The following is a 19,679-nucleotide window of genomic DNA, read 5'->3' on the forward strand; positions in this document are numbered from 1 at the left end:
CGCTCATTTCACCCGCTCATCCTCCTCCGACCTTCCAGCTTGCACAGACTCCCTCGCTCACCTTTCACTTTGTATAGAACGAAAGGGACGGGAAAGGACACGAGTCCCTGACCCGCACAGTCAGTAAACTAAAAACGCGGTGTGTATTGGGCACGCGTGGGTGATAAAGGTCCACTTAATCACGCAAAGTGTCTCTGACTTTTACACGTGTCCCTCTCCTGGATGAAACACCCCGACACGCTCCTGCCAGTCAAGCAGAAATAAATGCCCGACGTCCAGTGATCAAAAATGCCAGCGCCCTGCGCACCGGAGCGTGGCGGAGCACGGCCGGCGATTAATGGAGAGGCAATCCTTCCCCGGTCCTGTACCCTGATGCCTCCTCCTGGCTCCCGGGCAGGTACGATCAGCGTGTAATGGGGTCCAAAGTCACGAAGAGGGTCTGTATTGTACATGAGAGACCCCCTCTCTACAAAACTCTCCGACCGTTTTTACTGGGCACTGGGGAAGGGGGTTAAGCTAACGCATTTAGAAAGAAACTTTCTACAAGGGCTGGATACGGGGTTTTCTTCCCAGGGCAGCCGTGGGTGCCAGGAACGACTGAGCCCGGGGCCCGGAGCGGCGCGGCTGGGATGGGGCTCCCGGGAGCGGACTAGGGCGGTGGGGCTGGGATCCAGACGGAGCTGCGGGGCCCGGACGGGGCGGCGGCTCCGTCCCGCCGCGCCGCAGCGCCCTGCGGCAAGAGGCAGGGGCCCGGGCTCCGCGCTCCGGCGCTGCCTCTCTCCCCCGATGGGCGCCTGCAGCGTCAATCACGGCGGAAATATCTCCCTCGCTAGCTAATATCTCAGCTCGCAGGGCCGCCTCTGAGTGGATCTGAGCAATCTGTCAACCCAGCCGGGGAGCCACTTCAAAACAGATCGGGTTACCCCTGATTGACAGCGTCACCATGGCAAATAATTTGACTAAAACTATTGTCTTCTCCTGGCAGTCCCCGGGTCAGATAACCGGACCAATCACAGCGCGGATAATCACTTTTCATGCCAGCTTAGAATAATATTATTAAAAAAAAAGGGGGAGAGAGAGAAAAAGAAAGGGGGGAAAAACTCCGAGAGGGAGAGGAGCGAGGGAGCAGGGCTTTACCACTATATTATGTGGGATCTTGCTGCGGCGGGGGGTGGGGGGGAAGCAGGGAGATCCCAAACCGGCGGCCGAGGGGGGTGGGGGTGGGAGAGCCGCGGCCGCTGCGAGCGCTGCAGATAGGAGACAAAAGAGGCACAAAGTTACTCTCGCAACTTGGACTTACAAAAAGGAGGCGGCCGGGGGGGGAAAGCCGCCCGCGCTCGGGCTCCCGAGACTTTTTTCTTCGCTCCTCGCCTTTTTTTCTCCGGCTCCCTCGGCCGCTCCGGGGCCGGGCGCCGCCGATGGCCGCGGTTCCCCGCGCCCGGCCGTGACGCCCGACCGGGCCCCGCCGGGCGCCGCCGCCCCGGGGCCTGCCCCGCATGCCGAGCGCTGCCCGCCGCCCCACGCCGCTCCCCTCTATGCGGCCGTAGGGTGCGCGGCGGGGCAAGGCTCACCATGTCGATGCTCCCGACTTTTGGCTTCACCCAAGAGCAAGTGGCCTGCGTCTGCGAGGTGCTCCAGCAAGGCGGCAACATCGAGCGGCTGGGGCGGTTCCTCTGGTCCCTCCCTGCCTGCGAGCACCTCCACAAGAACGAGAGCGTCCTGAAGGCCAAGGCGGTGGTGGCCTTCCACCGGGGCAACTTCCGCGAGCTCTACAAGATCCTGGAGAGCCACCAGTTCTCGGCGCACAACCACCCCAAGCTGCAGCAGCTCTGGCTGAAGGCGCACTACATCGAGGCGGAGAAGCTGCGGGGGCGACCCCTAGGGGCGGTGGGCAAGTACCGGGTGCGCCGCAAGTTCCCGCTGCCCCGCTCCATCTGGGACGGCGAGGAGACCAGCTACTGCTTCAAGGAGAAGAGCCGCAGCGTCCTCCGCGAGTGGTACGCCCACAACCCCTACCCGTCCCCCCGCGAGAAGCGGGAGCTGGCCGAGGCCACCGGCCTCACCACCACCCAGGTCAGCAACTGGTTCAAGAACCGCCGGCAGCGGGACCGCGCGGCCGAGGCCAAGGAAAGGTACGGCTCCCCCGGCGCCCGCGGCTCCCCAACCCCGCTGCTTGCCCCGCGCCTTCCCCTCTGCCCAGGCCCCGGCTGCGGGGACGCCCGTGGAACGGCTCGCCCGGGAGAAGCAGAAGTGAGTGGGGTGGGCGCTCGGAGATGGCGTCTGTCCGCCAAAAGTAGCCCAGGCAGAGGCTGACGAGACTTCTTACCCTCCGAGACCCCACTCCCCACATAGACGGTGCAGCGGCCGTGGGGCAGCCCCTTTTGCCGGGTGTGCTTCCCACGGCCGGCAGTGATTCCCGGTTAAGCAGAGCGGCCGTCTCCTCCCCGCCGCAACTCGGGCTGCGGGGCCGGAGGTGCCGGTGCGGGACCATGGCCCGGCGGGAGAGCCCGGCAGCGGCGAGGCTGAGGGCGAAGGCTCCGCGGCCCGCACAGCTGCGAGCGTGTCCCTGAGGTACAAAGAGGGAAAGACGAGGGAGCAGCCTGGAACGAGTGGGTCTACGCGGTGTTAGCAAAAATTGCCTCTAAGGTCGGCTCCTGGTATGAGGCGGGAGACCGAGACAGGGTCTGACCGGAACAACCTCTTACCTCGCTCACTAAATTGCAGTTTGTATTCACTACCCAGCGAGGTGCTCATTAATGCGTGTTAATAGATGTATATTCTTAGACCAAGCGTGATTCTGAAACCGGCTTTTTTCTCGTTAAATGGATTGTAGGGACAATTCGTTGTCTAGCAGAAGTTAATCCTTGGGTATTCGGGATGACTTTTCCGTCAGCAGTCCCTGTGCCTTAGGGAAGACGGTTCGAAGAAGCAAAAACCGTCTTCTAACTTCACAGCGGCTCCTCACTAGTTCGCTGAGCTGCCCGCTCCGTACGGATCTGGTCGTATGGCCTGCGCGGTTAATTAGCAGATCAGAAATCTCCCGTAGATCCGTGCCTCGGAAGACACTTCTATTTTTCGTTTCTGCCTAATGTGTTTTGGAAATGGCCAGCAGAGCGGCCGCGCAGCTGTGCAGCCCGGCAGGTTAGGGCTCCGCACAGATTTGCTCCATACATTTCCCGAAACGGTGCTAGAGCTTTGATTTTTCCTTCGAATCCCCGCAAGTGTTGGTTTTACGAGATGTTAGAGATCCTTTTTATTGCTGATAGCGGGGACTCACCTTCAAATATCTAAAGGAAATTGAGGTTACACATATTTCTTTTTTTTTTTTCTCCCGAGGAATCAAATTTTAAAGGTCTCCAGAGACAAATTAGATTTTTGACATTGAAAAATACACTCGACCTAATATTCCACTCCAGGCGTTTGAAAACAGATCGTTCATGGGATTGCCATTCATTCAAGCAAACTGGTTCAAACAGAGCTTTCTTGTCTAGGTTGGGTTTTTTTTTTGGCATAAAGTGTGTCCAGCCACATCCTGCAGCCCTTATTGAGGAAAAACCGTCAGTGCAATGGCTTCGCTGCTCTCCACCAAATCCGGCAGGATAGGGCACCTCTGCCAGCTAGTGTGTTTCAAAGCTTCCGCAGAAGCTTTTAAATAGACTGGCAATGCCTTCAGTATTTCAGGCAGGGCTGTGTCTAAAGTATTTCTACGAGGGCTAAGTCTAAAAGCCACGTTAGCCTTGACGGGATGGCCGCCTCCACCTCATCTTGCCCTTTTCATTGCGGAAAAAAAAAAAAAAGCATATATATATATATACACGTATGTATGTATAGATCCGCAAGGGCTTGGCCAGCGTCCAGCGATTTCTCGGCGTTTACCCGGCGACGAATTTTGAAATGATGCTCTGCCTTTCCGAGCCGGCTGCCTCGGTCGGTAGGCGCACCCGTGGTGCCGGGTCCCGCCGCCGCCGAGCCGGGCGAGAAGCCACCGGGGTTGCGCCCTCCGCCACCCGAGGAGGGACGGAGGGATGGCAAAGGGCGTGCGGAGTGTTTTCCGAGCGGGCCGGGGAAATACGCGAGTTAACTCTGTTTACTTGCCTTACCTTCCATATTGGGCTATGTTTTGAGCTTCAAGCTCCGGGCGGGGAGAAAAGTATCCGTCCAGTTACTTTAAGCAAAAGCCTTTCCCGCCTGATGCGAGCCCCCGGGGCTGTGCTGCTGCACAGGGCGATCCTGCCTACAGCTCGCCGTGCTTTGGCCTTCCCAGGAGAAGTCGCGGCCGAACTTCTCTTCGGCCCTGGGAACAGTTTTAAAGTTAAAAAATACTTTTCTTTTTTTTTTTTTTAATGTCTTCCTCCCCCTCTTCCCTTCCTCCTCCCTCCCTCCCCACGCTGTGCAGGCGCTTTGGACGCAGAAAATGACGTTTTGGCAAAGTGACACTTTCCGCTGGGCTAGTGGGAGACTCTGTTTACAAGCTCAGTGGACCTTAGACCTTTGTGCCAGATGAAGAGGCCTTGGAGGTTTGCAGAGTTTGTAAACCTACTGGTTCTGCATTCACTCCCGCTCGCCGCCCCGAGGAACCAGCTCCTCGCCGCCCGCCGCCCCCGCGGTGCGCGCCCCGGAGCGGCGGCCATACGGTGACTTCCCTCCCTCTTTTATGTTTCCTATAGGGAAAACAACGAGAATTCCAACTCCAACAGCCACAACCCGCTCTCGGCGTCAATGAACGGGAATAAGACAGTTTTGGGGAGCTCAGAGGACGAGAAGACGCCGTCAGGGACCCCGGATCACACCTCCTCCAGCCCCGCGCTGCTCCTCACTTCCAACCCCGGCCTCCAGCCCCTGCACGGCCTGGGCCACCCCCAGGGCCCCAGCGCCATCCCCGTGCCCAGCGCCGACCCCATGCACCACCACAGCTTGCAGGACTCCATCCTCAACCCTATGTCATCTAACCTGGTCGATCTGGGCTCTTAAAACCGTGCACACTCTCCTTCCTTCGCACCAGCCCGCCTTTGCTCTTTTTTTTTTTTTTTTTTTTTCCTTTAATCTTACCAGAGACTTTGAAAGAGATGACGAACTCCTTAGTGGATGTGTCGTGCCCTTTGGCAGCAGGCTGGCTGCAGGTTTGGAAGGTATCAGACTGGGCTGTGGGCAGTAATGTTGTGAAAAGCCTTAAGGGTTGCTTAAAGGTGTTCTCAGGCGTGTAAGGACTGTTGGACAGGACCTGTGATTTTCACGGCAGGCTGTAAGGCAGTTCGGTGTAGCAGCTCTTTCCAGCCTTAACTTCACAGATCTCTCGGTGGTGTCACCGGATCGGGCCGGTCTATGTGGGAAGAGGCACATTGTAATCCTTTTTTTTTTTTTTGGGGGGATGGGGAGGAAAGGGGAGCGCAAGGCCGCTGTTTCGATGCCTGTTTGAAAGTTACACATCGCTCCCGTTATTCTATTGTAGTTATGTATCCGTGGAAGGTGTACGATGTACAATTTCAACTAAGAATACAAAATCTGTAGTCAAGTTATAGCAGCAACACGCGCTCTAGGCAGACTCTGTAACCTTCTTGTAGCTGATGCTATGCAGAGAGATGGCTTCTTTGGCCTTGTCCATGTGGTGCTTTCGCCATTTGCTGAGTGGGAAAGGAAGTGATGGCCCGGCTCCAGCCCCAGAGGTAGGCAGGAGCAGATTCTCCCCTCGGTGTGCAAAGAGGGCAGGACCGGGCTTTAAGAAAGAGGAATTGCTGCACGAGTTTAGACCTAAACGACAGTATCAACCGCAAGTCACTCACCTTAGTTTTGTTTATTGTTTATATTATGTGAATACATTCTTTGGAAAATATTTCTGCTTTTATTTTATAATAAAATTTAGAAATCTAACTCGGCGTGCGGTTGCTTTACTCGCCCGCGGGATATTTTCTGGCTCAGCCCTGAGCAGCAGCAGAGCAGGCGGTCCCGTGGCCAGGACTGATGTGGCTCGACCGGCGAAGGCGGCGGACAAGCGGGCGGTGTCGGGGCCCGGGGACTCCCCCCGTGCCGTCGCAGAGGCGAGCGGACCTCTCCCCTCACCACTCCCCGGGCCGTCAGACGGCACCTCCGCACCCCTGCTCCGTTTGGGGTGTCCCGCGGAGCAACGCCCGGGCACGTCGGGACCAGCTCCGGCCCGGGCAAGCGGCGAGCGCTGGGGGGAGCAGGCGGCTCCCCGCGGGAGCAGGTGGGCAGAGGAACGGGGAAGGAGAGGTGGTGGGGGCCCTCAGGGGAGCGGGGCTCATCTGCTCCTCCGAGGGCACGGCCGGGCAGGCTGCGGGCTTTTCCGTCCCGGTGTCCGCTAGCCTCGGCAGAAAGCCACCCCCCCGCCGCCTCCTCGCCCCAGGGGCGGGCACGCAAACTGAGCCTGGCCAGACCCTGCTCCGGGGGTCTGACACGGCTGGACTGCAAACGCCTTTCCAGCGCCTGCGGAAGTGATACTGAGAATGGGAATTCTCTATTCCTTTTTTTTTTTTTTCCTTTTATGCAAGCAAAGAGTGGTCAAAGAAACAAGCAAGTTGCTTGCAAGTTTGCTCCAGTAAAAGATAAGAGCTCAGGGTGATCTCATTACAGCTTGCACCCTCGTTGCCAACTATTTGCTAGAAGCCGAATGTGATATATCATCAGTTTAAAATGTTCCTCAGAGTTTGCAAGGGGTTTTATGCTGATTTTTTTCCCCTAAAAATGAATTTAATGTGAAAAATGAACCGAGAAAGCGATATGGCTTCAAGCGCGTTAGAAATATGTGTAGATCAGCAAAGATCGTGCCCAGGTTTCAGACGCTGGCTGAAATATCAATCAGCGGGAGTTCTGTGAGGGCAGTGTCCTAATTCGATGTAATCTGGGGTTAGATTGGCGCCTCTGTATGTTTGTAGGTATTCACTAAAAGCACCTTTCTGTGAGGCTGCGTTGAAGTCTATAGAAGGGAAGGTATGGATGTCGGTAACGGGGAGGACCGGCCTCGGAAAAAAAGGTCTCTCTTGCTCATGGTTATAAATCCAGTGTTCTTGTTGTGGTGGGATGCAGCGGAGTACAGTGTTATAAGGAAGACAATGTGGTATATCCAGGTTATGTTTCTCCTGTTTCTGCTCTTTGGGCTGATTTTTTCAGTAGGGAGATGATGTGGCTCTTGCCTCTGCTGTGGGAGCGTATCAGTGGGGTTTTGCGTGCACTAGGGTCTAAATAGCAGGTCCTGTTATTTCCGTTGAGAGGCATCTAATAATTGTAGCTATGAATTTCAATCCATTGAAAATAAACATTTCGCAAGTTGAGGAACCACTACTTCCTAGGGCTACGTAAGTTCCCCGCATCCTGTAAAATAACACGTGCAGCGGTGCAATATTGCAAAGAATGAATTAATTGGCTAGTTAATTATTTTGTATTTTTAGGGATAGAAGTAAATTTGGGAAGGAAAACAGAACGACTGGGTTAATAAAACATGGCCTCGAAACCGAAATAAAGCCTGAAGGCTTTGGCCGCTGGAGGAAAAAAAAAAAAAAAAGGTAAAGCCAAGATGGGGAACATTTAAAGAGGCAATATGAAAACAGGATGGGTTTTACGTGGTTAACAAAAGGTCATATTGCACAGAGGATGCAGATCTCGATCGGGGATAGTAAATGAAGGGCTGATAGGGTGAGAAAGGCCCTTTGAAAGCGAGAGGCGATGAAAACTCCTGTAAATTGGAGCGAGGATTACTTATATACGGAAAAAAAGGAAGAGAGGGCGAGTCGCTGAAGTCAATTAAAGACAGCTAGAAACAGAAATCATGTAGTAAGAAAAAAAAAATCTGCAGGTCAATCTAGCACTAAGGGCGCACCCAGCTTAAAGCCCAGATGATGGGACGTGTCTAATGCAATCTGAAAACCTGTACATGTTAAGACTCATTTTATCGGACAGCACTTGCCTTAGTAATGATGTTTGGTAAATTAGCTCAAATCTCCCCGATTTTCCACGCACAAAAAAGTTCCCGATAGAGGAATATGCCGAAAGTGACGTGACTAATCCTTGGTTTTAAACAGATTAGTTATGATTCACTAGCATTACGTTACATGGGACATATCTTATCTCAGGGTTGGTTGTTTGCGGGGTACCCGCGCAGGTTTCGGGGGATAAATAAAAAGACGGTCCGGACCCGGCAGGCTTTATCCATGAAACTCCCCCTGCCTGCCCCCGCACTGAGGCTGGGATGTGGCAGGCAAACCCCACAACTGAGCCCCTATAGCTTGGGCACCTGAGGGAAAAACCGTGCTCGCTCTCTCATATACACAAACGTATATATACATACACATGCATATATATATACACACACACATATATATACACACAGCGGTATTTGCCCTCAAACGAGAACCTTACCAAATTACATAATGAATGCAACATTTACGGACCCCAGAAATGTAACTAGAGTAATTCCTTTAGATAGCAGAGCACTGAATATTCACGGTGTACTTTAGCAGTTTTGTTCTGCTGGGAAGCTCTGTGCTTTGTTATATAAGTATTAACAGTCCTGGTGCTGTGATGAAGGTTATTGAGCGAAACCGCACATTTGAGATGGAAGGTAATTTTGGCTGTCCTGCCAGGGCACAGGTCGTCACCCTGCCAGGGAAATACTGATAGACGCAAGGAGAGAGTTCCCGACAGGCGACTGAAGATGTGCCACAGTTCCTGAAGGGGAGCATGACGCTTTACTGGGGACAGGGAGCAAGTTTATTGGAGTAAGAGCCTTTCCTATGAGTGGGGGAGTGTGTGCTGGAGCTTGCTGGTTAAGCGCTTTCCCTCTGCAAGCCCTTTCAGGGGCTTGGCATTAAACAGGACCCTCTGGAAAACACAGTCGCATCTCATCTACCAAAGTCTGTGTGACTGCATTTTCCTTTGTATTATATAAGCCATTTTGCAGACATTCAACATTACCAACACGGGAGAAGTCGCCTGCTTGGCATATTTCTTGTGGGTTACCCCTGCGAAGGCTACGTTCCCTCTTCTCCTCCCCACCCCTGGCTCAGCAGTTTGGGCCTAACTGAAGTGTTTGAGGGGGCTGCTCCAGCACCGGAATGAAAAGCCTTGCAAGTGCCCCTGCCTGCCCAGCGATGTTTGTGTAAGGCACTCGGGCTCCTGTTACCAGACCCGGAAACAAAATCTATTGCCTTCTTTAGGAGAAACAAATGCAGCCTGGTTATGAGCAGTGTCTTGCCTTGAACAAACCCCCACTTGAGCACGACAAATAACGTAGGGGGATGGCGATTAAAACACTGGCCACTGGCCCTTACTGCAGAGCTCTTTAACTTCCTCTGCTTAGTGAATCAAAACGCTGCGGCTCAGGCAGCCAAGAAAAATATACTGAAGGGAACTTTCAGTGCCTCAGCACACAAGGAAAAGGTGAGGGTTTTGTCCGAAGGAGAGTAGCTCTGGGGTTTGGAAAAATACATACTTAAACTGAGGATCTGGAATGAGCCATCAACTTCTTCCTAGTTTGGTGCAGGGAGAGGGGCTCAAAGCTTCCCCTCCCTGAACGGGGGAGGTGGCTCGGGAGGAAGGTCCATCTCTTTCCCACTTAAATAAACGGGGGTGGTGTGGAGGGTATTTGGTTGTTGGTTAGGGTGGGGTGGTTTTTTTGCCAGGTTTGGACCAGAACGCTCAACTTCCACCTCTAAATCTCAAATTCGCCTTTATTCGCAGCGCCGGTGTTCCGCAAAGCCGGTCCCGCTCCGCGCCCCGGAGCACCGGGATGTGGCGGCTGCCGAGCTGGCGACCGGGCTGCCTAGAGGGCAGAGCAATGGGCTATTGCTGCCTCCAGCCCAACCCGTGTCCTACAAGGAAAAAAAAAATACCACACCACAACACCAACAACACTCCTTTAAAAAACCAGACAGACACACGGAAATAAATTGGGACTTTAACAGGAGTCTTTGACTCAGAAGGAAACGGAGAGCTTTAGTGGGAGCTAAGGTGAACAGACAGGTAAAACGTTACATCAGCAAACAGTCCTGCTCAGGAGAAGAGGGGGAGATGAGAAATCAGCTGGAAAGATGAAAATCGCACATGTGCTTCTGATGACCCCATTAGATGCGAAGTTCTCCAGGAAATACATATTTGAAACAGCCAGGAAAAACAAACATGCCTTTTATAGACTTGCCTGTCCCGCCATGAAAAATGCAAACCTCGGCATGGTGCGTGTGTATCTAGGGGGTGGGGGAATAGATTTTCTAAAGAACCCGATGAAAGCTACCTTCACCAGGAATATTCATTTGCGCTGCCCTGCTCTCCAAAAATAGGTTGCAGCGTGAAAACCGAGGCAGTAGTTGAAACTACCGCGTGTGAGACGGGCATCTGAGTCTGAAAAGTGACTGTCAGGAGCTCATCTGGGTGTCAACACAAGCAAGACTGGCTGACAAACAACAACAGCAACAAAAAAAAAAAAAAAAAGAAAATGAAAACGAAGGGCTAACGCGTTTAAAAGCGGGATTTTCTAAAGCCTTCACTTTGCTGTAAAGTTGGGCAAAGTCTATATTGGAAGAGAGATTTCTAGCAGTGCAGGAGTTGAGGTCTGGGAAGAGATAACCCCTATCCCGCCTTTCCAAAGACCCGGTTTAGATGCAGTAGTGCTGGGTGTCGGGGAAGAGAGGAGAGACTTCATCTGAGAGCGCTTCATTCCTCCTCTCCCCGCCACGACCATCCTGCCCACGGAACGGGACACAGCAGTGAGCAGGCTGCGAGCACACATTTGACCTCCTCGCTTCCCACCACTGCCACTGGTCGCCCCCGGCTTCCTCAGGGAAGGGACAGGTCCGCGCCCACCTCCCGGCATCTGCTGTCCCCTCTGCGGGGCCCAGCTTTCCCCCGCGGCTTCGGAAACCCCGGCGGCAGCCGCCTCGCGGGGTCGCGGCCCCCTCGGCAGCGAGCTGCGGGCGGTACCCACGCCGCGCACACACACGCTCTCCTTCACGAGGAGGTTGAGGGTGCATGGCAAGTCACCCGTCAGGAAGACTTCTTCCCCTGCACACCTCAGAGGGCTGCCGGAGGGGAGCAGGTGACTCGGAACCCTTCTGGTTCAGTGGGATGCGTTTAATAGAAAGAGGCTAAATATGACCACCTTGTTGTCATTGGAGAGCTCTGTGAGGGGGGAAAGCATTACCAAAACCTGAGCTGGTGGCATCCCCGAGAGACGCCAAGCCCGACCCGGGCACCGAGCAGGGCCGAGCCGGGACCCCTCGTCTATTTACACCGGGGCTGTGAAACCAAGCGGCCGCCGGCTCCTGCCGCCGGGAGCTGCCTGTGCTGCGGCAGCCGGAGCTGCCCGGTCGTAGGGAGCTGGTTGTTTTCCACCGACGGGGCACACACGGCAGGCGGGGACCTGCTCCCTGCAGCGCGCTCCGTCCAGCCCTCTCCTCTGCCTGCTGCCAAAGCCGGAGAAAAGGGGCAGGGGCACGGCCCGCCCGGCGCGGCAGGCGTGGAGGGCGCAGGGGCTGCTGAAGCAGGGGTCGGGGCTGCCAGGCTGCTGGGGGGCCAGGGACAAGTCATCTTCGCTCCATACCCTGAGATATTCAGTTACACATGAGCCCAGCAGCTGCTCTGGGTCAGGATCCGCACCCCTACGCACCGCGCAGCCAGCGAGGCCGCGGCGGGCGCTGGGGAAGGGAGGGGACATTTAAAACTTAAGAAACAGCTTGGGACATCGCTCTTAAGAGCGTGTCGAGCGCACACCCAACAAAAATATCAACAACTGGGAAGTCAGGACGGTTTGGAAACCTCGTGGACTCGAACGAAACCAGACGTGGGGCAGGGAGGTGTTGGCAGCGCTGCGCGGGGCGCGGAGCAGGGCGGCGGGGGCCCCGCGGGTGGCCGGAGGTGGACGATCCCACCTCACTCGCGATTTTAGCAGAAAACAGAGGCGGTGGGAGGCAAGAGGCAATGCTGGCATCGGGCTTTGCTGCTGCGGGTGTCTGCGGAGCCGGGCTCCGTCTCCCCGAGTGTGCCCAGAAAATGTCAGTGTCTTCTCCTCCGTAGGTGCGGCAGATCTTCCCCGCTGCCTTGGCTCTGAAGGGTGGTTTCAGTCGGAGAAAAGCCCTAGATGCCTTTCAGCTTAAAGCGGATATTTCTGGGGGAAGGGCGAGTCCAGCACAGGGAAAGCGACGGTCTTTCCCACCTACACGCTACTACTTCGAAATCTTATGGTTATTTCTGTCAGTCCCTGAGGTGCTGTCCCTGCGGGGGACCTCCGGAGGTCGAGGGCTTGCAAGTAGCTCTCACCATAATTACTCTAAATCGGGTGTATTTATTACCTCGACTGGTGCTGGGCGATCGCAAATAAAGCCGCCTTGACGACACTCACTCAGGCACTGCTGCCGCCACCATTAATTTGAAACAAACCCCCAGAGCCCGACGAGCAAGGAAAGTACGGGGCCCCGCACGGGCGGCGGGGCGGCTTGGACCACAAGGAGAGCCTGGTCCTTCTTGAGGTGCTGTGGGAGAGGGGGACCGAGGAGCTGCCCGACACCTCTCCCCGAATGCCCGGCGGCTGGAAAGGGGGCGCGGAGGCCGGTTCCTCCCTCCTCATCGCCCCGCTGGGGCAAACGCCGAGGGGCACGACGGAGAGCAGTGTCCGTAGGGCGCAGATTCCTCTGCCTGCTTTTCACCGCCATTACCCTTCGAGGCCACAAAATGCTCCCCAGGTCGGTCTGCAGTGTAGGGGGATGCCAGTCCCTGGTAGATGCCCAGCGCCGCCCCCCTTCCCCCTTCCCCGGGGCCGCGCCGCTTGCATGGGCTCGCCGGAGCCGGGGCAGCCCTGCGAAAGGCAGAGAGGGGCTGCGGTGTTAGCAGGAGAGAACGCTTAAGTCTGATGACTACCAGCTCGGTTGGCATGCGTTACCATTTCGATGGTATCTCGCTTTTGGAGGCATTTTATGGCTGGGGGAAATTTAATCCGGTAAAGAGAAAAGAAGAGAATACTGTTGGCACTGAATGAACTCCGTGTGGTAATCTTCGGGCAAATGTGTGGGTTTCCATGCCAAAGCAGTGTGTTTTCTCGTCGAGTCTGCCCATACTCTGAAGGGAGGCGAAGACACCATTTAAGAAATCCAGCTGGTTGCAAATCATACATTTAATCTCTCAGCTGGAATGATTTAATGGATCAGTATCGAATAACAGTCCTGGAAAAGTAGCCTCCTAAAAAAACAGAGATAAATCCTGATTGCATAATAGTAAATGAAAACCGTGGATTACAGTGACTGCAAGACAGTATTTTCCTTGCCGTCCTCGAAAGATGCCGCCTCAGAAGGGCCAACCGAGCCGACAAAGCCCCGCGTGTCATTTTGATGTTTGCGGAGCAGGTCTCGGCAGCCTGCGGTGCCCCCCCTTACTGCCCTTGGGGCAGATTCTCCCTTTTCTTCTCATGCCCTGGGCACCTTGTGAAATGGCTTCTCTGCGGTGCAGGGGGCAGGGACACAAGCTCTCCCTCCGGCGCTCTGAGGCCGGGCGAGCGCCGACGTGCCCAGGACAGAGGTGCGCCTCCGGTGCTGGGTACCGGCGGGGGCACCGGGTGGCTCTCCCCGAGGCGGCACCGGCAGCCCAAAGCCACGGCGGCGGCCTCGCCGAAAGCCACCCCTCTGCCTTGGGCCGGCACTCGCTGGGATCTTTTCCAGCGGGGAAGGAGCAGAGGCTGGCAAAGAAAGCGTTAGGCCGGTCAAAGTGGCATTTTTTCCCCGAAATGTGAAGAGAGGAGAGCAAACCCTTTGCCCCCTCTGTTCTTTTGGGACGTGCTGGAGAGAGAAGCCGTACCGGGGCGATAGAAGGAGACGGGGGGAGCTGGGGGCAGCCCGCCGCCCGGCGCTGTCGCAGCCCGCTGCCGGTGGGGCCCGCGGGGGGCGCTGGCGCGCCTGGGGTGCGGGGGCCCCTTCGGTCGCCTGGTCTGCGGGCGCTTTTTAACCCTCTCATTGCCGAAACTTTAACCGGGGTGTAGCTGCTCGAGCGAAGCCTCCATTAAAGGAAAAATCTCGGCCGTGAGATGCAAAAGCACTCGACTCACTCCCCCCGCGGCCGAAGGCGAGGTCATTACCGCGCTTAATTAAAAGCACTTCCTCGGCGGGGCAGGTGCTTTCCTTGCGGCAGCCTCCCAGTCCCCCACCGGCCCCTCTGTACCTCCGCTCGGAACTCGGGGGCGACTGCCGTGAGGAGACCCGGCCGCTCAGCCCCAAAACCCCGGGGAGCCTACCCCCGCACCTCGCTCTGCCCTGCGAGCTGGGCGGGAGGAGGAAAAACTCTGCGGTGCTGGCGGCGGGGCCGGGCAGGCAGAACATGCGTGGCCGCTCCACGCACACTCGTGGGCGCTGCCTCTGCTTCTCCCCGTCTCCCCTCGCCGACCCAGCGCACACGGCGGGTGCAGGGGCCCCGGCGGAGCTGCCCTTCTCCATCCCGCGGCGGCGTGGGGCTGGGTTTTATTTGCTTGGTTTTGGTTTTTGATTTTGTTTTTTTTAAAAAAATCATCCCTTTAGAAGCTCGAAGGAGCAGGAGTTTTAAGGAGAGAGGTGGGTTTGCTCTCACGCTTCCGGCGTTTCGCGTGACCAAGGATGAGACACGGCGGAGGGTGTCTCTGCAGCGGGCACTGAGCCGCACACACCTTTAGGGGGACAATACACCTTTGCTTTAGGTTATTTCACTCGGAGCCAAGATAAAAGGGCAGCGAGGAGAGGGCGGGAGGGGTCGCCGCTCGGCTGGGCCGCCCCGCAGCCCTGCTGCCCGGATCGAGCAGCATCACCCTTACAAGGAATGTAATGCAAAAGCGAATGTCGTCAGCACAGCATTAGCACATTTTTGTTATTAAAACTACTGGAGCCGTAATAGTTGTTTATATTTACAGGGCATTCTTGAACGTCAACCACATGCTCAAATCGTCTCTAGATGAATCTGGAGTCAGTGAAAGTCCGTACTTCCCAAGGACAGCTTTGGTGACAAGGGCAGCCTGGGGCAAAACCAGTTTAGTTTGGTGTCATTTATAGAGACGGAAAATCAAAATAAAATTAAAGAAATGGGACTTCAAGAAACCTCAGAAAGTATTGTGACTCTCAATCTATTTTTTCTTCTTTGTTCACATCATTGTACATTTTTCAATCTCAGCCTCTTCTAAAAATATTACTGTATATATACTGTATATTGATATAAATTGCAACAAATTTAAAACGACTTCTCCATTTCAAAAGACTCCTACAAAACTTTTCAGCAATTCCAATGTCTTACAATGTTTTTACATAGCAAGGATGCTAAAATTCTCATTTATTTTTCTACGGGCAAGGTGGAGTTTGACAAATAGGTATTTCATGTTTGCTATTAGTATTTCCCCTATTGTCTTCAAATTAATTAGTATAAGCTTTTGGAAAAATGTCCACCTGCCCTGTCCATTGAAATCATAGCTACTGTCACCCAGCTCACTTCTATGAGAAAAGTTCAAAACAAAAAAAACCTGTTCTGAAAAGAAAATTGCTCATGTGCACAAATGAGAAAACTGTTGGTTTTAATCACAAAGGACTCAAAGATGCTCTTTAACACCTTGCTTTCAATATGTGCAATCTCCATATGATTACTTTTTCTATTAAGTGACTTTTTTACAAGAAGCACGTAAGCAGATACAAGTAAAATTTCTAGGACTATGCTTTAATGTTTAATGTTATTAACAACAGTATAGCTACAGAAATTCAACTAATAAATTATTTCTAAACCATTTGAAAGGATTTGTGTCTTTTCCTTGCATTTGTTTTTTGGCTGAGAGCAAAAGCCTGGCCCTGTTCTTTTTGAAGACAGTGGCAAAGTTCCCACCTACACCCCAAGGGTCCGTGAAGTCAGTTGGAGTTTTTCCGTGGACTTTGGATCAAGCCCATAGCATGAGTCAATTTGAGAAGTGATTACTTTTCTCTCATAGAAATGCATGTTGCATTTGCTTAGATAACTGCATCTCATGGATTTTTTTTTCACCCTCATATTCTAGGATCTTAAATGAGGAAATTCTTGAGTCAAAATTTCCTTGAAATGAGTCCAACCCTCCCTGCCCCCACCAAGCACACACCTCCAATTTGGGACTTGCTCTAGGTGACACCACTCTTCCCATAAAACCATTCTTGTCCTTGTTCACCTTCTGACCTGCCTTCCCCACAATCCTTCAGTAAACTTGTCCTCTTTTGTGAAACAGAGAACCAGGAGCTTCTGGAAAGAGAGACCCAGGAAATCAGTGGAAACCTAATGGCAGCACCAGACACAGGGATGACACGGAAAGAAGGACCCATTTCTGGCACTAACCACCTCACTTGCCTCACTCCACAACCTATCCAACCTCTCTTTAATGAACACACCCCAAGATAAGTGTTTTTATATGAGTTGGAATGGCTTTCCTGCCCTCTCTGTGAGTGACAGAAAACTCACCACCCATTAGAAAAAAGGGTCACTGTGGAACAGCAGGCTGTTTGGGTAAATTCTGGTAAAGAAAACATCTGTCCCTGACAGGATCATCTGCTACACGAAAGATCCTCCAAGGACAACAGTGCCTGCAGCCCTGCAGCCAGCACAGGCAGGCACTACATGGGGGGTGACGGAGCCCATCCTGCAGCCCAGTCACCTCCAGGTGCCCCCCAGCAGCTGGTGCACATTCATATTTGCCATACCCAGCTCGCTTAGCTCAGCAGCACCATGGGGGTGGAAAGGTGAGCCCCTTGCCGTATTTCCAGCTTGCTGTCAGTCTGTGCTACGTGTAGTTTGGCTGGACCCCAGAGCCCGCCTGGGAATCTTCAGATCACATCTGTGTTTGATTACGTCTGTTTGCAGCATCTGTTTATGTCTATCTGTGGCATTATAAAGGAATCTCCGAGGCCTGTTCTGTTATGTCATGCAGAAATGAAATGGTGTCATCGAATCAGTGTTGCTGCACAGTTAGTGACCCAGCAACCGACGGAGCAGACTGAGTGCGCAGGCAGAGCCATGGCACAGGGATGGGCAGCCCCCGGTGCAAAGCTGAGATGGGGACACATGGAGGTGCAAATGGGTGGGTGGGTTTTATCCACCTCACACTAGCCCACGGACCCACTGCCAGCAGCGCTCATTGACATTTCATCTGCGAAATCTGCTCACCTTCATGTGTGTCAAGAAAAGACATTTGGGTAATTAATATTTCCTCATTTTTGCAAATCCCTACTCTCCAAGGAGTGAATAATGCTGACTCCGGGGTAGGTCAGAAGAGTTTGTGCAACATTTGTGTGCATTTCCCAAATACGGACTTGGAAACCTGTGTTTGCTGGTCCCAGTGCTCCCCGCTCAGGTGTAAACCACCAGCACTGCAGTCTCCAGCTGGTGCAGCAGTATGGGTTGGGGAAGTCTGGAGGGGAAGCAGCGAGGACAAAAGCCAGACAGAGCTTTTAAATAGTCCAGCATTTTTTTTTACGGCATAATAGCAATTAGTTTTGTCTTTTAACTTCGTGGCAACTGTGGCTAGTTTCTGGGTACATTAGGACAAAAATAAAATTCCTCCTTTGCATACAAGCAGATCACTGACATTGATATTTATCTAATCAATTTTACTCTGTCACAAATAAATAAGTTTTATTCAATTGAAATAGGTGGTAGAAGACAATGCTGCTTTTTATCTATGATTGTGTCAAAAATGCTAGATTTGCCAATGCAGTTGTTTTTTTCAACCAGATCTGGGGATCTAAATGAGAATGCTTTAAAAAAATAAAAAAAATTATAAAGGGGGTAATGTATTACTGGGATCTCAGTGTGACCTGCATGCTTCAGAATACTCATACATCTATAAGAACCTGCAAGCAACAGCAACGTGTTTTGCAGCTGAGCAATCTGGGACAAGGAACAGACTAGCAAGTCTGGAAGTCCCAAACTATTGATAACCCGATATTAACTTAAATTCCTTTTAAGACTCATTCATAGATCAAAACTCTCAAGCAAAAGAGCTTTATAAGCTTCCTGTTCATCTGAGAAAGACAGGTGAAACTGTCACCAACACATTTCATTGTGTTCTGGACCAAGTCCAGCCTCCATTACCTGTGAAGTGTAGCCTCCTCCATCAAGGCTAGCATTGCCTGTGACTTCTGAAGTTGCTATTGATTAAACTGTTTTATTTTCTCACTCTGCAAAGCCATAAACCTATATTTTACCTATCATCAGCATTTTTATCTCAGTATGGTAGTAGTGCAAGTTTTGTGATCTAATAGGACGTAACATAGCATACAGTAAGCATTTCATCAGAGCTTGTTCTCCCAGAATCACTCTGCCAAGGAAATCATGGTCGTGGCAGAGTTTCACTGGCAAAATGCTATCAGTAAGTCAGTTACTGGTTCTGTGATGACAACATCTTGCAGGTGATGTACATGATCTCTAGAAAGTGCTAATATTCTTTATCTATTGATAGACTTACTCATTCTAGAAATAAACTTGGGCTTGAGGGGAATGCTGGTTTGCCACTTTCATTTTATTGTGTGGAATTCACAGATTAAAAGTCACCTGTCATAAGCTTATCATTTACCTTTCAGTCTTATCAGTGACCAAACGGTTCATCTCCAAAATTAGACAAGAGTCACCCATAAGCGTAAGTAAGGTATAACGAGCTATAGCAGAAGTAGTGTCCAGTGCTTGGATTATAAGTCTTGTTGGCACTGTCTTGAGAAATGTCTAGGTGTCTGTTCTATGCGTATAGGATTATATTTTACATTCCAATTTACATTTACATTCCCATTACTAGGGAAAAGGCGCATACCTTGATTTGTCCCATCCAAAGGATAAATCCCCATAAATACATCTTACATTTTATGCAGTTATACATATATATGTTTCTATCTCTTTTCTGTTAAATCTCAGGTTGCTTCTGTCGATCTCTCCTGAAGTTTCTCCAGTTTGTCCCTACTGTTCATATACTACTGTCCTGAATTTAACATAACATGCAGCAGAATAAGATGACATGAGAGCTACCGTAACTCTATGGCATAAACAAATATATAGATCAGTTATCACACTGTGGAGTGGCACGGCAATGTAGTGAAAGGGCATCTGCACCCATCTTTCTTATAGACTCCTTTTAAATACTGAAAGACTTGTGTCTGGTGCTACTCTGTTGTTTCCAGTTTTAATTCTGGGAAGAGTGACCCAGTCCCTGCATCCTCCTGCTGGCTGGAGCACATGCACTGTGCAGGAGCTTTACCATTGTGTTCTCCAGGATACCCGTCCATGCCACGGTGTTCTTCCTCTTCAGCTCCTTCAGCAGCCACTTTGACAGCACGTGAGGTGAAATAACACACGTGGGGACGAACAGTATTCATAGAAAATACATAATGCAAATATTTGTCACGTCGCCCACCCGGTCCCGTGAAGCCAGCCCTCTCCTCACCCACTCATTCCCCCAGACGTCACGCTGAAATCCGCGCCATCGCCCTTCCCTCGCTCCCAGCCAGCTGGGCAACCGCACCCGGTGCCCTCCCCTCCTGCCGCCGCCCGCCTCTGGCAGCCGGTCCCGCAGCAGCCCCGGCCGGGGCGGGCGGGCATCAGGACCCGGGGGCGCAGCACGGCCCGGGGGCCGCAGGCGCTGGCCAATCACCAGTCCCCGCCGGGCGGGTACCCGCGGGCCCAGGCTGAGGCCGCGGCGCCACCTGCTGGCCCGGAGGCGGCGGCGGGCGGGCGCG

The 19,679-nt window shown here is 52.9% G+C and overlaps 1 protein-coding gene across 1 annotated transcript; it reads left to right on the plus strand.

Moving 5' to 3' along the window:
- Positions 1 to 1,262: 1,262 nt before the first annotated feature.
- On the plus strand, positions 1,263 to 5,808 carry SIX2 (SIX homeobox 2). Its single transcript, XM_065632753.1, has 2 exons — positions 1,263 to 2,132; positions 4,668 to 5,808. The coding sequence occupies exons 1-2, from the start codon at positions 1,573 to 1,575 to the stop codon at positions 4,969 to 4,971; spliced, it is 864 nt and encodes a 287-aa protein (XP_065488825.1). The 5' UTR covers positions 1,263 to 1,572; the 3' UTR covers positions 4,972 to 5,808.
- The last annotated feature ends 13,871 nt before the right edge of the window (positions 5,809 to 19,679 follow it).

The sequence above is a fragment of the Caloenas nicobarica genome, chromosome 3 (genome assembly GCF_036013445.1).
Source record: "Caloenas nicobarica isolate bCalNic1 chromosome 3, bCalNic1.hap1, whole genome shotgun sequence".
Taxonomy (NCBI): domain Eukaryota; kingdom Metazoa; phylum Chordata; class Aves; order Columbiformes; family Columbidae; genus Caloenas; species Caloenas nicobarica.

What these genes read in the sequence shown, in the direction of transcription:
- SIX2 (XM_065632753.1), top strand. Translation starts at nt 1,573, where the DNA reads ATGTCGATGCTCCCGACTTTTGGCTTCACCCAAGAGCAAGTGGCCTGC. An exon ending in GCGGCCGAGGCCAAGGAAAG is followed by an intron (nt 2,133 to 4,667) that starts GTACGGCTCCCC and finishes TGTTTCCTATAG; the next exon opens with GGAAAACAACGAGAATTCCA.